The sequence below is a fragment of the Lithobates pipiens genome, unplaced genomic scaffold (genome assembly GCF_037356315.1).
Source record: "Lithobates pipiens isolate NorthernLeopardFrog02 unplaced genomic scaffold, aLitPip1_a1.2 Scaffold_27, whole genome shotgun sequence".
Lineage (NCBI taxonomy): Eukaryota > Metazoa > Chordata > Amphibia > Anura > Ranidae > Lithobates > Lithobates pipiens.
In genome coordinates, this window is record NW_027507788.1 from 136,935,061 (window position 1) to 136,952,335 (window position 17,275).

Here is a 17,275-nt window from a genome sequence, read left to right on the forward strand (position 1 = left end):
TTCACACTGGAGTTAAAGGGGCTGTTTTTTTTCAGGCGTTACACAGGCGCTATTTTTAGCGCTGTAACGCCTGAATACCGCCCCAGTGTGAAAGCAGCCTAAATGAGAATGCTGTATAAACAAACTAGTTACAGTTCTTGGAAAACATTACAGGAGACGGAGTGCTACAAATATGCATACAACACACATGCTGCTTTGGGAATTAGATTTTTCAGGGGTCCCTCAAACTTCCCTATTTTTGGCATGTCCTGTGCTTGCAGCCTCCTAGTATGCAATGATTTTGGGATGGTCACCAATTCCAGGAGGTCATGGGGTACTCTATGCCACATGTTCTTCGCTGCGTCACCAGGGAAGGTGACTGTTTCTTTTTTTGCAGCCACTCCCCTAATGATGTGGCACATGTGCATTATCCTGGGGTTGCTGTACAACCTAGAAGAGACAACTGGCCCTCCTGGTAGCATCGGAGAATGGCAGCATGGGACAGGGTGTGTGCTGCGGCGAAGAGTAAACTCTGCGAGTATGTTTTTAGGGAACAACCTGGTTATGCAGATGGAGAAGAAGCTTTATTCATTATTTTTATTCATTTGTAACCTTATTAGGAAGGCTGTGTGTGTCTGACCAACATTAATTTAGAGTATCTCGTAGCAGTTTTAATTTTTGACCCTTTTTTTTTTTATTTATTTTTTAACAATATATAAACGTACTTCCCACAGTAAAACCTTGGATTGTGAGTAACTTGGTCTGCGAGTGTTTTTCCAAAATGAGCAAATTTTTTTTATTTTTTTTATTTTTTTTTTTAAATAAATTTTAACTTGATAAACAAGCGAGGTCTTGCTATATGAGTAGCGTCATGTCGGCTCCGTTCACACTGCTGCGGGTTGGGATCTAACTTGTGAGTCTCTAAGTTGCGTGATGTCTGACATCCCATTTTGGTCAATGAGGGATGTTTTTAATTAGCACTAAAGTTGCTCCAACTTTAGAAAAGGTTTCTGTACTACTTCAAGGCGACTTCTATCCAACTTGTACCCATAGACTTTAATGGAAGTTGCCTCCACGTTGGATCCTTATCTTAATTGATGTGATTTGGATGCGACATTACAGGAAGATTACCCAGGCATTCCTCGAAGTTGCCTCGCAAAGCTGACTTTCAGGTTGTGGCAGTGTGTACCTCCTCTTCTTTTATACTCTGAGGCTCCTGAAGTGCAGGTTCATTTTTGTTTTATTTTTACAGTACACTTTATACTGTATTTTGTATTGCTGTAATACATTTTTTTTTATATGAATAATTGGTTGTGGAACAAATCATTATTTCTTATGGGGGGAATTTGCTTCGATATACAATCACAAGCATGTTTCTGGAATGAATTATGCTCACGATCCAAGGTTTTACTGTATATTTAAATAAATCCTCATTGTATGCTCAACACCATTTTGTATTGCTCTTTGAAAGCTGTTCATGTCCAGCATAATTTTGGTTTATTAAAATATATATTTTTTCTTATTTCACTTTCCAGTTCTTCATAATCGAGAGTGACCTGGAGCTGTTGGCTCGGCAAATGTTGTTTTTGACTTTAGCACTGGAAACGTCAGAACAAATGGGTTTACAAGGTAAAATTGAGATGTACACGTCAAATCAAAGTCATCTGTGGTCCAGGTAAAATGAGCTACAAAGGTCATCCTATGCACATTTCACAACGCTTGCTCTTCAGGAATCCAGTCAAGGCTCCTATAAATAAATAAAAAAAAAACATACAATCCTCCCAGTGCCAACATCCTCCCACCCCTTCCCCTTCCCCTTTTTTTTTTTTTTTTTTTTTTTTTTTTAGACCAACAGTGTCTTATCAGTCCCCTTCACATCATCCTATATCTCCAATAAAACCTTTTATTTGAAATATCTTTCCTTTTTTCATGGTGTGAGTGCTGTTGACTGCTGGTCATCTTTTCACAACTTCCTGGATTCCCTGCATGCTTTTCAGCTTCTCCTCTGCTGTTTGCAGTGCTGGGACAAGGTCATCCAGGGCAAAGATAGCAACCTGTGTGCCCCCCATCCCGATGTGTACTTGCAGTTACCATCTCATTCTCCAGTGTGGCACACGCTGGGCATGGAAACAGCTTCTCCGTCTTCACCCTCTCTGGTTATGTGATGTCACATCACAAGTGGAGACAGGAAGAGGGGCAGTCTGTCCCCCACTCTGAGACTGAGGTGCTCAGCTCATAGTTCAAGTTGTACAGTCAGGTAAAAGACATACTGGGTGTTATTTACGAAAAGAAAATCCACTTTGCACTACAAGTGCACTTGAAATTGCACTGAAAGTGCAGTCACTGTATATCTGAGGGGGACATGCAAGGAAAGTTAAACAGCATTTTGGCGTGCACATGATTGCATGCTAAAACAAACAGCCCCCCCCCCCCCCCCCCGTTTCAGGTCTACCTCTCAGATTAACAGCGAGTGCACTTTGCACTTGTAGTGCAAAGTGGATTTGCCTTTCGTAAATAACCCCCACTGTATGCCTTTTCTGCATCAAAAATCAAGCTTTTTTTGCCAATTTTCCTCTAAAGTTCCACTTTCATTTCACAAAAAAGCCAAAAAACAAAGCCTGTGCTCCTTTCTTTTAAAATGATTCCTAGCTGCTATATAAAAAGGACAAATGCTATTGACTACATAATAGTTAAAAGAAAGGGAAAAAATAAAAGTGCTTAAACACTAAAATAAGGGCTGGTCAGTGTGTACTATAGTGTACACCTGTACAAGGGCTGTTTACTTGTATGGGGATGTACAGGTGTTGATTGTGCCCCCTTCATGGACACAGCCACTGCTCCCAATTCGATGTGGGTGCATGGCTCCAAATGCAGCAGGACGCCCTGTATCAATGAGGCCTAATGTGCTTTAGCATACATATAAAATCACTATCGTGATATGGTTGCTTGCCCAGCACTAAGGATGATGCGCCTCATGGACACAACACCCCACAGTGCAGCTTGTTTACACTTGTTGCAAGGAATGCTGCTTCTCTGAAAAGCGATTCAACTTTCAATTGCTTTTCAGAGGCGTTTGCCAAGCAATGTGTTAATCTCCTAAATGCAACACTACTGTACTGCAAATGCAGGCATTGGATGCAACTATGCAGAGGTTGCAGCATGGCCCATTCACCAGGTTGAAGGGTATACTGAAGGTGGGAGGGGGTATAATTCTTGATGCACCCTCAAAGAATCACTGGCAATCGAACACCCCCAGATGCAGATGCAGCTTAAGGGGGAGAGGAAGGGAGTGGTTAAAATGAGGCTCAGCCACACCTGCAAAGTGGAAACGAGCCCTAATAGTAAGCTCTTAGCAGAGGCATAAAGTATAGTGCCTCCAACATCCAATAGCACAAAGTAACGTTAGGAACCATTAAAGTCCCCTGAATACTCCTTAATTCAGCAATCAAATTGACAGTGCTCAGAATAATAGCAGAACAAAACCTGCAATACTACAGTATACTGGTTTAGACCCAGCATGACTATTTCTGTCCCCACCCACTACCTGCAGTGCTTCAGCATTCTTTCATTATTCCAGGTCTAGCCCTGGCATTTTTTGATAGCTTATGGCCTGCCCACCACCTGAAGTGCTTGCTTCTGTATTCTTCCATCATTACCCAGCATTTTCTGATGGCTTCTGTCTCTGCCCACCACCTGTCAGACCTGTAGCACAAAGTCTAGGGAAAGTGCTACAAAAGGTGGGCATGGACAGAAACTGTTAGATATTTTGCCAGTTAATCGTGATGAAGGAATATTGAAGCAAGTGCTGCAGGTGGTGGCTGGGCCGGCCGGCAGGCGGGGACTAGTCCCGGATTGATAAAAGAATACTGAAGCATTCGCGGCTGCGGAGAGACTGCATTGACTTCGGCAAGGTCATTTGGGTGACAACCACACCTGTCACTGAGGTGCAGGAAGAACTGAATCTCCCGCGCCCTCCTCAAAACTCTGCCCAAGGCAGGTGCCCCCTCGGGCTGCAACCCCCCCACGTACTGCCCCTGACTGTTTCCTTTCAATTTCCAAAGACTTCATATCTAATGGTACCTTACTGCCTGCAAGCAGTGATTCCTGTACTGACTCCGCCTCCTGAAACTCCTCCTTTTCTGGGCCTTTTGTAGTTCAGAAGGCAGGCGAATGTGTGACGCAGCAGTGCCTAATCTTGGGGAATAGTGAATGTGTCACAGAATGCGCCATTGGCTCCCACTGCTATTAGTCAATGAGCCAATTAGTTGAAAGAAGTGGTGGGGCCAAATCGTAGCTCTCTGTCTGAATGGACACACAGCAGCGGCTTAGGTGCCCCTATAGTGTGCTGCGGGGGCACTCAGCAGGAGGGAGGGGCCAGGAACGGTGAAGTGGGACCTGAGAAGAGGATCTGGGCTGCTCCGTGCAAATAAAGTATAACATGTTTGTATTTACCCAGCTCTCATTAATCTGAACAATCTTAAAGTGATACTAAAGTCTTTTTTCTTTAAAAATAACAATGTGAAAATATAGTGGGGTGTTTTTTTTTTTTTTTTTTTTTTTTTTTTTGTTTGCATTTAAAACTTTTTTTTTAATGCTTCCCATATTTCTGTCTACAGAAAAGTGTGAAATGTTTCTTGAGCTTTTTGGAAATAGCCTTGTTCGTAGTAAGACTGCCGCCTTCCTGCAAGAGAAATGTGGAATGTTTATTCGTTGTGTCACCGATCCAGAGTACCAGCAAAGTGTCCTTCCACAACTGGACATGTCATCCATCAAGGTGTGTCTCGCCTCTATGTGGAATTGTAAAAACAAAAAATTGGATATCTTGATTGTAATTTGATTTTAATTTGTAAGGGTTTATTTTAATTATGGGGATCTGATGGATCCCGAATGTCCTATTCTGGCACTATCCACTGTACAGGTCTCTATTTATTTCTCCAAATTATGCCCCTGTGTCACATTATTTTTATTTTTTTTTTCAATGCAGTTGGTGACCTACATATGGTCATTTAGCCCTGGTTCTCACTGATCCTTTAGCGGCAATGGGACAGTTCTTATCGGTGCCACTCAAGTCGTTCCGACTTAGAAAAAAAAGTTTCCTGCACTACTTTGGGACGACTTCAACACGACTTGTGTTGACTTCTGTTAAAGATGTAATTCGCAAGCCCCACAGGGATGTTGGCCTCAGTCGTGCTGGTGTGAACCGGCACTTGAGGTCCCATTACAGGTGTGGTCCATTGTGCTAACCATCGGGAAACTCTCCCCAGGAAATGCATCGCAGACTTACAGTGACAAGGTCACAGAGGGACAGATATCGCATCCTACCCAACTTTTACAGAAGTGAGAAGAATTTTATTTTTATTCTAAAACGTATAGCAAATGTTTGATAATTAGTGCTTTAGTTCACTAAATGCAGTTCAGTTTTGGGTTAAATGTACTTTTTCGTCCATTTGAATTTTGGGTGGATTAACAAAATATAGTGATTGATATTTTCATGCCTTATTAGGAAATCTCGCTGGAGATAATGAATCCGTTTGAATACAACAGCATTTATTTTTCCTCTTAGATGGAAATCTGTCTTGGACCTGTTTTCAAAACAACTTGGCTGTAATGTTAAGTTATCCCCTGACAATCATTTGTGTGGTCCACTCCGGTCAGCGGTGGTTTAATGATTTGGTTGCCATTGATGGATTGAAATTCCTCAGGTTCAGCAGGAAATTTTTAGATGCATTTCTGCAACCCTGAAATGTCATGCTTTCATATCTGATGTTTTCAGTGTAGTATGTTGTACTACTCCGTCCCCTTATTTCTCTTGATCCCTGAGCCATTAGCTTTCCCTAACAAAGTGACAATTGGGGGGGGGGGAAATGGAATTAGCGAGTGCAGAACACAAAGTACTTTCATTTGCAGATGAAAAATTGTAGGTTTACAACTTTACAACTAGGTTGCTTAAAATCTTGTCCCCTTCTGTCTTTTTATACAACAAACTAATGTTTAGATCTACTACCACTAGATACTGCAGCCTAATGCTCTTATTTTTTATATAACCCATTTTAACACTTTTATCATGGTCCTTCCCCATTTATTTATTTTATTTATTTTAGTTCAAAGAGCGGGATGAGCTGGAATACATCTTTAAGTTCTGGCAGTCTCCAGAGCCCAAGCTCTTTCCTATTGAACGGTACTGGGATGTTAAGAATCGTCAGTATTTGGGAAGAAGGTATGACTCCAGAAGAGGCGCCTATGACTGGGATTTAAATATGAAGCTACATGACCATGGGGTAGGACTCTTTCCGATGTTGTTTTTTAAAAGAGTGTGTGTGTGTGTGTATATGTGTATATGTATATGTGTATGTGTATATATATATATATATATATATATATATATATAATTGTGTGTGTGTGTGTTTTTGAAAGGCCACAGATCCATGGACCAGCTGTGGAGGAGAAAAAATCCTTTTGAACTTTGAGCTATTTTCTGTTAATATTTTCTTGACTGCATAATACATAAAATCTGCTATGGACCACTTCTGCCAGCTTTCTTAAATTTGCTTTATGGTGTGTGGTTTTTTTTTTTTTTTTTTTTTTGTAGGCTGTAACGATCAACGCTATTGATTATAATCGTTGGAGAGAAAACGGCGTTGCATTTACGATACGTGAAGGAAACTATGATGTCCCGAATAAAACCTTGGCTTCACAAATGATAGTGACGCACGTGAGGAAAAACACTTGGCCTCTGTTATGCATTAAGCTAATTTTGCACATTGTCTTTCCAGTAGGATTTGCGAAATCTCCTAGAAGCCTTTGTTTACAGACAAATGTCGGACTTCTTTTTTTTTTTTTTTTTTTTTTTATGTGTTTAGGCCCTTTAAAACTGTCAAGCACTTGGGTGTTAATATTTCATAGGCCAGAATAATCTTTTCTGCCCATTGAAATGAATTAATGCTAAAGCGCTATTTTGCACTAGCGTGCGTTTACACGCATCTAACTCCAAAGACATGCTGGTAGGTTAATTGGCTTCTGTCCAAAATTGGCCCTAGTAAATGAATGTGATTTGGGGACCTTGGCTTGTGGGCTTCTTGAGGGTAGGGACCGATGTGAATGTGTGGAGTGCTGCGTAAATTGATGGCGCTATATGGGAACCTTTTTTACGTAAATATAATAGATGAGCATTTTAATGAGACACACTGTACAGGGCTAGGGACAATTGTAGACACGCATCCACACTCAGCAAGCTCTCCTGCTTGGTGCAAAGGGTAATATACTGGTGCACAAGATACTAGTTAAACATGTAACTAGAAGGAAATTAAACCAATCGGTTTATAAAGTACATGGAGTAAAGGAGGCAACTGCCAAATTGGCACGTATAAGGTTGAAAAGCAGTCGCTAATGGTTAAATCTCTTCTCAGGAGTGAAGCCGACTTTGGGAAAATACCATAAAAACAAAAACTCTAAGTGCGATATTTATTGAATGCAAGGGCATCTGTGGGTAACGATCCAACGGGAAGTCACCAGTGTCTCCAGAGAAGGATGGAGGAAGATCACTTGACAAAGGAGTGCTGTATGAGCCTTGCGCATGCTCTGAAACTCATTGTGGTTTCCTTTTCTCTGGTGACGTCACGCGCTGACCGGTGTCCGTGATCCCAGCTGCTCTCCATTCAACTTTACTTGGATGTACTGGCCATCTCTCTGTCATGCTGCAGTCTTCCTCCATCCTGCTCTTGAGACACTGGTGAATTCCCATCGGATCGTTACCCACAGATGAGCCACTTTATTATTTCCGTGTGAGTGTTCATTTGGCTGACTGCTCTTGCATTCAATAAATATTGCACTTTGAAGCGTTCTTCTGTGTTTTTTTTATTTTTTTATTTATTCTCCTGCTTAATGTGGTCAGTTTTTTTTTTTTAATAGGAAAGCCAAGGGACTTACAGGAATACCAGGGATTTCACACAGGGGAAGCAATACAAAGAGAAAAGCATGCTTTCTCATGCAGGGACATATAAGGCATTCAAAGTGCTCAGATAACAAACGCTTTAACCTGCGTGGAGTTTATGGTTGATAGACACAGTGACGCATTGTAGTAATTTAACTTCTATAAAAAGCACCATGTCATTTCTAGCGCTGTGGAAAGGTCCGTGCTCGAGGTTACTGGGGAGATATAACTACAAGTCCATACATAGCATACGGCATAGAGACTGAAGAGAAGAGCTTGCTGAAGACTGCAAATGGCGTACATACAAAGGTTTGTTTCTCTTGATCTTCTTTTTTAATTATTTTTATTGTTGGTGGAGCTAGAAATGAGGAGGAAAGGATACAAAGCATTTATTTATTTTTCTCTTCTGCTGGTTTTAAAAGCAGTGTTAAACCCAAAAATTGTATTCTATTGCAGCTTGACAATCGTTAGATGTGTTGGCTGCATCTACTTCTCCCTCCCCGTGTTTTCACTTGGTGATCTGGTCAGTAGACCACCTCCTGTATTAGCGAGACACAACTCTGGAGCAATAAGAACAGGAGGAACAGTATCACTGTCAGTCTGGGGCAGAAGTTATAATTGCAGCATACGGTTGTGTGTTTTTTCTTTTTTTTTGTTTTTTTTCCCCCCTTTTTGGGACAAAAGTCTTCCATGAATAAATATGATCATTTTATTCACCCCTGCCAGTGTTAAGTGGTTTGTCTCATCCATGTAAACTGATACATTCTGTTGGAGAACTTGAGTATTTTTTTTTCTCTTAGGTTTAATACTGCTTCAAGGGATTCAAGAAGATGTATGTGGGCCAAAAAAAAAAAAAATCAGCAACTTTTTATAACTTTCATATAAGGCCCCTTTCACACAGACAGACAAATCGGGTCCACCTGTCAGTTTTTGAGGTGGAACTGATCAGACCATATGTTGCTCTCTATGGAGCGGTGGATGTCAATGGACATGTGTCTGTTGACATCCGATTCTGTCCACTTAAAACAGACAGATGAGGTCTTCTGGTTGATTGGATGACAGGCCATTTGTTTTCCATCTGACAGACCTTAGAGAACAGTGGGTTGTGTTCATGTCCACTCTACATCAGCGGAATGGATAAAGGCTTGTCATCCACCTTCTCAGCAGGGTTAAGATAGGTCCACTAGTGGACTCCAATAGTGTGAAAGGGGCCTAAGGGTTGAGTAGTTGGATCAATGTCACGATAATAGAATAGCTAGTTGCTTTCTGACAGTTTTGATTGCCAGGATATGAGTCTTCCCCCATTGATCTTTGGAAGTTGCCTCGTTTAAAAAAAAAAAAAAAAAAAAAAAAAAAAAATGGTTTCAGAGTCAAAGAAGCTCCTGCCTGGTCTAAACAGCTAATTTCGGCAGTGGCTGCTTGGCTATGCAGTTGGGTGAATAGTAGTTGACAGATATGTTTGTGTTTGATCTAGAAGAGAGTTTAGTGGGACTTTAATGAGGAATAAAAGGGGCCGTTCAAATCCCCTCTTCCATCCCGGTTCAATATATTAAATAAAAAGGCACAAATGACGGGACTTTAGGTTTTAATTGGTTCAAATAATCACAAAATATTCATATTAATTTGGTTCTATGCGTTTTGCTATATATTAATAATTTTACAATTATACAATTCATTAGAAAAGATTGCACAATGATTGACATTCCAACAAGAAGTTAATGCATATATTATGAGATACATACATACATACAAGATAATTGAGACATGGTTTTATAAAATTAAATTACTAGCTGTACAAACATCTCTAAAATACGCAGACATTTTTTGTTAAAAATGCAACGAAACAGATGAAAAAGGAACGACCATCAAGAGTATTCATACGTGTGTACACTCGGTTGTTATCTCTACGCGTTTCAAGGCCTTATAGCCTATCATCAGGAGCAAAACCGTGGTAGTGATCTATGAATGAATAAAGGATATATGATATTTTGGATAATTGAGTTCAAGGGGGGAATCTCCCTTGTCTGGGTTGGCCCTTTTGTTTTTTTTTCTTTAATATCCAAATATCGTATGTCCTGTTTTCATTCATGGATCACTACCACGGTTTTCTCCTGATGATGGGCTATAAGGACTTGAAACACGTAGAGATAACCGAGTGTACACACGTATGAATTCTCTTGATGGTCGTTCCTTTTTCATCTGTTTTTATTTTATTGTCGGCGTATTTTAGAGATGTTTGTACAGCTAGTAATGAAATTTTATAAAACCATGTCTCAATTATCTTGTGTATCTCATAATATATGCATTAACTCCTTGTTGGAATGTCAATCATTGTGCAATATTTTCTAATGAATTGTATAATTGTAAAATTATTAATATATAGCAAAACGCATAGAACCAATTAATATGAATATTTTATTATTTGAACCAATGAAAACCTATTTTTGATTTAATTTACTCCTATATTGCTCCCGTGTGCTTCATGGGGAAAAGTCCCCTCATTTTGTGTCTCTTTATTTAATATATTTATATGGTAAGTTCTTGCAATCCCTAAAAAAAACTAAACGGGGGTGGGGGGAGAGATTTAAGTGGGGATTGGGGCTGGGGTAGGATTCGGATGTATAGTGTGGAGTAAAGAGGGTCGCATCCCGTTTTCTGTATTCCTGCCCTCTCTCCATTGATGGATTAATAGGAAGCAGTTCAACTCATCGCTATTTGTAACTGAAGGGTGTGTGTGTGTGTGTGTGTGTGTGTGTGTGTGTGTGTGTGTGTGTGTGTGTGTGTGTGTGTGTGTGTGTGTGTGTGTGTGTGTGTGTGTGTGTGTGTGTGTAATTTTTTTTTTTTTTCCTGTCTTGCACAGACTGCTCAAGATCTGTCAAAATTCAACATCACAGCAATGTTTCATGAGTTGGTCACTGGACAGAAATACACTCCATCAGTACTGAGTAAAGATGAGGCTGAAGACAACAGTGCTTGCAATGTATCTACTAGTCGTGAAACTGAAGCTACTATCCAAGAAGAAGTCACGGAGGAAAAAAATGGGAGTACAGACTGTGAGGATTTCGGCCAAGTTTCTAGTAGTTTTTATTTTTTTTAGTCTATAGAAAATGGTTTGCATCTGTGCTAGAACAAGGTCACTTTGGCAGCTAAAGTTACATATTGGGCTGCAACAAAGCAGAAGTTCATCTAGTTCAACAAAGTGCACTCCTTTGACCCACAGGAAAAGAATGGTCAAAAGAGCTTGGCTTCCACATTTTCGCATCTCTTTTCCTTCAGATGTAACAAGTGCCCCCTTGTTCTCCTGTAATGACCAATTGCACCCCATTGCCGGCAATGGAACAGTTCAAATGGCTACGACTCATTTCTCCATGACTTTGAAAGTCCTGCACTACTTTTTTTTTTCCCCCAATTTCATTGCAACTTGCATAGACTTCTCTTACACGAAGTTGCAAGCCACAATAAAAACTGAGGAGCAAATTGCAATGATCTGCGGCTTTGAAATTGCTCCGAAGTAGCGCTAAACAATTTTGAGGCTTATGTTTGGTATCTATTTACTTGGTGTAGAAAGTTTTCTAGGGCTGATCATTTGCAGGTATTTGCCGCTTGAGCAATTGCGTGCAAGCAGCTGAAATTCGCTGTGGGAGCGGTCAGCCTTCCATTGCTTTCAATGGAGCTTCTCCTCACCGTTAATAGCCAGGAACCTCTGCAGGGTCTCCCGCATGTAGTTGCCAACAGCTCCATTCGAAAGTTTTAAGTTGGCCCTAAAATTAAAGTTTTTAGGACTGAAAATTAAAATGAGTTCACAATCCCAAACACAATATATAAATTTTGTAGTGTGTGTGTATAAAATATATATTATAATTTTTTTTTCACACAATATAAGTACACCGGTTTATCAAATGCATATTTTCAGTATAAATGCGCTAAAGTCAATTTTGGTGCAAAATCTAAAAGGTTGTACCAAGTAAAATTGCAAGCATCCATAAAACAGCAACACACTTCACACAAAATTCGCAAGTGTGATTGGAGCCTAATGTGGGCAAAAAATGGCTCTGAGGCAAAAGGAGTGAGTGACCCGAGGCATGAGTAGTTTGAAAACTGTAGTTTTGGAGATGAGGTATACTTATATTTTGTACATTTTAATTGCTTCTAGATTTTATGAAGATTGACAACATTGAGATCCATTTTCTGCCTCTCAGCTGGGTCAATGAACTTCACAGGAGAAGCAAATTCCTTAATCTTTTCAACCTGGTCTTCTTCTCTTGCAGGTAATGAAACCAGTTGAACCTGCAAGTTTTTGGGCTTTGCCATATGTCCTTTTTATTGTGTTTCACTTTCCTTTTTTTAGTATGTTGCTTTGAAATTATTTTTTTCAACCATTACAGTATGATGGCGTGTTCACAATTTCATCCATCCTATCAAGTAGAACAGTTAGTAGTAAATCTGTTTTCCAATTATTATAAATTTTATGTTGGCATTATACAATTTGGCCATAATGGATTTTGGGTGGGTTTTTCGTACCGTTCTGAGCTGGCATACCACTCGGTATACCTGTGTGATGGGCCTGCAGGATGCACAGGTTTTTCCGTGCAGCCCTGTGTCCTGATCCATACACCAGACCTGCATAGATGTACGCATGTGGAGGTCTGTGCTTCAGACACCTACCAATTATTTAAACAGGCTGCCTACAATGGACTGCATAGAAAGTGTGTGTGTGTGTTTGTCGCGGGGTAGAAATTAAATGGACCTGTATGCTTTCCATACATTCTGATTGAGAATTCACTAAAGATGTGAGGAAAATTGCTATTAGGTGGACCTCTCCTCACCCTCCAACTATATCCGATAGGAGATGGATCTATTCAGACCAAATATCCAATGAGAGGCATGTTTTCTTTGAGGAATTTATCTATAAGAGGTTTGATACTATTTGGAATCAATGGCTTGACCATATGGATATGGGACTGAGTTAGGAAGTTACCTTTTTGCCACATAGATGTATGGATAGGGAAGGTGTGTGTGTGTGTGTGTGTGTGTGTGTGTGTGTGTGTGTGTGGGTTTTTTTTTTTTTATTTTTTTTTTTTTTTTTTTTTTTGGTGTAACATGTTGTGGTATAAAAGAATAAAATCTAATCTTAAAAGTAAGGAAACCATAAATCCTGAACCATCGGTCCTCTAGTTCATTCCTCTTTTGCAGCTGGTGGATTTTAGGGCACTGCTGATTATAAACTTAGTGATAATAAACTCGGAGCTAAAATATATTGCAGCTTCCCAATCATTAGTTATGGCGGCGTCCTCATTTTTTTTTTTTTTTCTTTTCCAAGGCGGTTTTCCCCCTGGTGATCTGGCCAGTAGCACACCTCCTGTATTATGTATTAATGAGACACCACTCTGACGAAGGAGCACAAGAGGCACAGCAGTATTATCAGTCTGGGGGGAGGGTAGTGATAAATGTATTTGCAAATTTAAATACATAAACAAACTGAAGACCAACTCCTGCTCACACTTTATAATCAGTACAAAGAGAAAATGCTCCACCACCAAATTAAAGACAACAACTAAGAATAACGGGCATGGGACTATATATATATTTTATTTGATTGTGCCTTTTGTTTATGTATACAATGAATATTATACATTTTTAATTTATAAACTATGTTTACTTGGAGGTGAGCATACAGAGTCCCACAGGCATTTTATTCCTTCATACACGTTATCAGTTACAGCAAATGGGTGTGGGGTGTTTTATACCCCCGAAAAATTTTTAAAAAAAGGGTTCGCTTTTATGTATTCATATAAGGTTTTATATGAATACATAAAAGCGAACCTTTTTTTTTTTTTTTTTTTTATTTTTTTTCTTTATTTTTTTTATCCTGTCGTCCTTGCAGAGCCACTAGCTGATGTGTGTTCATCTATGTTGGAGCTGCGTGCAGCCCATAGAAGTGGATGTACACACAGTGGCTGCACGGACACAATCACATTTCAACGTTTTTCTGTGTTGGGTCCACACTCCCGCTCCTTCCTTCCTTCCTTCCTCATGCAGCCGCTTCATGTGCATCTACTTCTGCACACATGAGCCAGCTGCTGAAGCCTTGTCAGCAGTGACGCAGTGCCACTGGAGGGCTTTGTTTTCAAGGAAGTCTTTCATAATGTGCTAGTATACAATGCATACTAGCACATTATGGCTTTACCTTGCAGGGTGAGTGTGTAGTGTGTTTGTTTTTATTTATTAATCTTAGCTTTTTTTTTTTTATGCATTTTGCATGCTTTCATTGGTATTTATATAGAGCACCATGTACATGTTTCTAGTAGCCACTAGGTGGCAAAGTTTACCTTTTTCTGTCAGTCTGCTCATTTGCTGTACAGCAATCCACCTGAAATATATTGCATTGTGAGCTGTATGGTGCTTAGTGATTAGCACTCCTGCCTTTCAGCACTAGGGTCCTCGGTTCAAATCCCAACCACAACACTACCTGCATTGAGTTTACAATTCTTCCTTGTACTTGAGTGAGTTTTCCCCCCGGGTACTCCATTTCCTTTTACACTCCAAAGACATGCTTGTAGGTTGATGGTTGCTGTCTGAACTGGCCCTAATTTGTATGTATGCGAGATTGGGATCTTAACTTTGTAAGCTTTCCAAGGACAGGGACTCATGTGAATGTTCAATATGTAAAGCACAGTGTAAAATTGTTGGCGCTATGCCTGTAATTAATAAAATACATTTCCCCTTAACTAGTTTTAATTGGCTGCTTTCCCACGACTTAAAAAAAAAAAAAACAACAAAAAACAATTACACTGACATGTTGTAGTCAGTGGAGATGGCAGGAGAATGAAGGTAGTACTGAATAAATGCCTGTGTGCCCAGATTTTAAATTTTCACTATTTGGATTGTATTAGCAGCTTAATACAGCTTGGGAGGTCGTGAGCATGATGGTAGAAGGTCACAAACTTCTCATTCATTTCAATAAATTTGATGCACTTGAAATCATGATACAGATGGAAAAATGCATCAACTCTAAAATGCTTGGCTTACAGTCAAATGGTTTTTATAATTATTTTTTTTTTTTTTCTCCCTAGCATGGTTCATTATTTGAATGCAGACTACAAGCTGATTACTGCCAGAAAAGCAACACTTATTGTGGAACTTACAAAGTAAGGAGATTTATTGTTCATCTCTAACTTCAAGGTTTGCAGGATGAGGTGTTGCCAAAGACAGACCTGGCTTCATGACTTGCTTTGAGCATGAGCAGGCTCCATGGTCAGCCATCTTATTCCTGACTTATCAACCTAGTGTGTGACTGGCTGTCCTAATTCAAGCAGAAATTGAATGTAAACCCTAACCAAATGCTTGCATCTTTCACCACTTTTTTTTTTTTTTTTTTTTTCTATCCTTTTGTTGCATCCCACCATTTAACTCATGAAACCCAGAAGAGGGAAAGCAGAAGGACCAAAAGGTCCAACAAGCCCACTTCTATATATAAAAAATTTCCGGATCCCAGACCGGATACCTTCACTGTATGAGAGCCGCCGTTCTCCTAGCTCTCATAGCAGCAGTGCTGGAAGTACAGCTTTGGCTTCACTTTACAACCTGATTTTTTTATCTTGCGCATAAGCAGCATTACTACTGATTTGGATCCACGTTTTATGTTGTGGCGTCACAGCATGCAGCATTTTGATCTTTTAAGGCAGGGTTATCAAACTCCTTTTTAATTGTGGGCCGCATCAGCATTATGGTTGCCCTCAAAGGTTTGTATCTGTAAGGCTAGATGTTGAGCACTCCACCTCCCTTATGTCAGATGTCAAGTTCCCCACCCTCTTACATCTGTGTGCACCCCCTTACTTTGTGCTGCTGCTGGGAAGAAGAGTGCAGTGTCTGAAATGCCTGAGAGTAGGGGAGGTGGAGAATAGGGGGGTGCTGGGCCTGCACAGAAAGGCGCAGGATCTGTAGGAGGCATTCTGTCCCCTCTGCTGAAACAAACAAGGAGGGGGGCAGACAAGGAGGGTGCCGCAGCCCCAAAAGAGGTGTGAGGGCCACATGAAATGGCCTGGTGGGCTGGATTTGGCACCTGGGCGTTGTTTGACACATGTTTTTAAGGAGTCAAATGCTGCTACTGTAGTGCACAGGAACAGTGCTGGGCCCAAAGGAATGAAAGAAGACTTCTCACCATGCTCATATGCCTGCAAGATGAAAGTAAAACTACTTTTAGTTTGTTGGCCTTCAGGGTTTTTTACTCCCTGCTTTTCTAATAACCCTGCCATTAGATGATGGGGTTGTTTTTTTACTCATTTGGGGGAAGACAATGAGTTGAGTGGGCATTTTGTTCCTTTTGGGTTCTTGGGTTTTCTTACAAATCCCAGACTAGTTCTCAGTGGGCTTTCTTCAGTTCTGTATATAGTAAATACATAATTTAAAAAAAATCTCTGTATAATGGACCAAGACCAATGGCTTACAAACTAGCAGTCACAATTTGTACACCGTTGAGTTACAGCTATGGCTATTGTAAAAGGGAACATCTATCAACTATCACACTAAGTTGTAAATCTCCAACGTTTGCTGCTGTTCTTTTCCAAGTCAGAAATATTCAGCTACCTACTATGTTAGAACCTTTGGTTATGTAAAAAGGATTGAAAAAGATTTCCAGGCATGGCGCCTCTTTAACTCATCCAGTTGGAGCACTTTGCATGCAATAAGATATAGCAATTTTTGAATGGGGCCTGTGCCCAGCGGCAGAGCACCTGTGTTTAGAATGCAGCAGGGCAACTGCTGGGTACACAACTCTAAAGCAAGTGAAAAATGATTGGGGTAATGATTGGGGTAATGATGTCTGCTGCAGTGATTCCAGTGTTTAGAGGGGTGCCACAGGCTTGGTAACTGCAGTTACATTGGCCTACGATGTAAGAAATGCCGTACCTGAAATTCTTCTTTTTAAAATGTTTTTGGGAGTATTTTGTTCCTATAAAAGACTCGTGAGCTCAGTGAATAGAAAAGAACCCAGATCAGTGGTCAGCTGCTTACAGCATATGTATGTCTGTCTCCCAGCATAAAGGAATGACCATTCATACATGACCCAAATATGATTTATTGCTCCGTACGACATCGACCACATCAAACGCAGCATGCGGCAATGAACAATTTGTGGACTGCAGCTGAGCATAAATCTCTATATGGAAAGGGATGGTCGGCACTCAGGATGACCTCCAACAAATGGTATTCCTTTATTGAAAAGACATATACAGCACTTTAAAACGGCCTACACATTTTGGACGTTTGTCATTAGTCATGTTATGACTAAGCACTAATATCAAAAGCGTGTAGGCTGTTTTTACAGTGCTGTACATGTCTTTTTCAATAAAGGAATACCATTTGTTG

General features: G+C 40.2%; 1 protein-coding gene across 3 annotated transcripts in view; it reads left to right on the forward strand.

Moving 5' to 3' along the window:
- Positions 1 to 17,275, forward strand: part of DNAAF3 (dynein axonemal assembly factor 3) — a 65,689-nt gene that overhangs the window by 27,282 nt on the left and 21,132 nt on the right. For all 3 annotated transcript variants that reach the window (XM_077457541.1, XM_077457540.1, XM_077457543.1), the window contains exons 4-11: positions 1,515 to 1,608; positions 4,596 to 4,753; positions 6,081 to 6,257; positions 6,569 to 6,691; positions 8,096 to 8,218; positions 10,770 to 10,962; positions 12,063 to 12,177; positions 14,983 to 15,057. In XM_077457541.1, the coding sequence (XP_077313667.1) occupies positions 1,515 to 1,608; positions 4,596 to 4,753; positions 6,081 to 6,257; positions 6,569 to 6,691; positions 8,096 to 8,218; positions 10,770 to 10,962; positions 12,063 to 12,177; positions 14,983 to 15,057 (1,058 nt within the window). The remainder of the gene's footprint in view (positions 1 to 1,514; positions 1,609 to 4,595; positions 4,754 to 6,080; positions 6,258 to 6,568; positions 6,692 to 8,095; positions 8,219 to 10,769; positions 10,963 to 12,062; positions 12,178 to 14,982; positions 15,058 to 17,275) is intronic.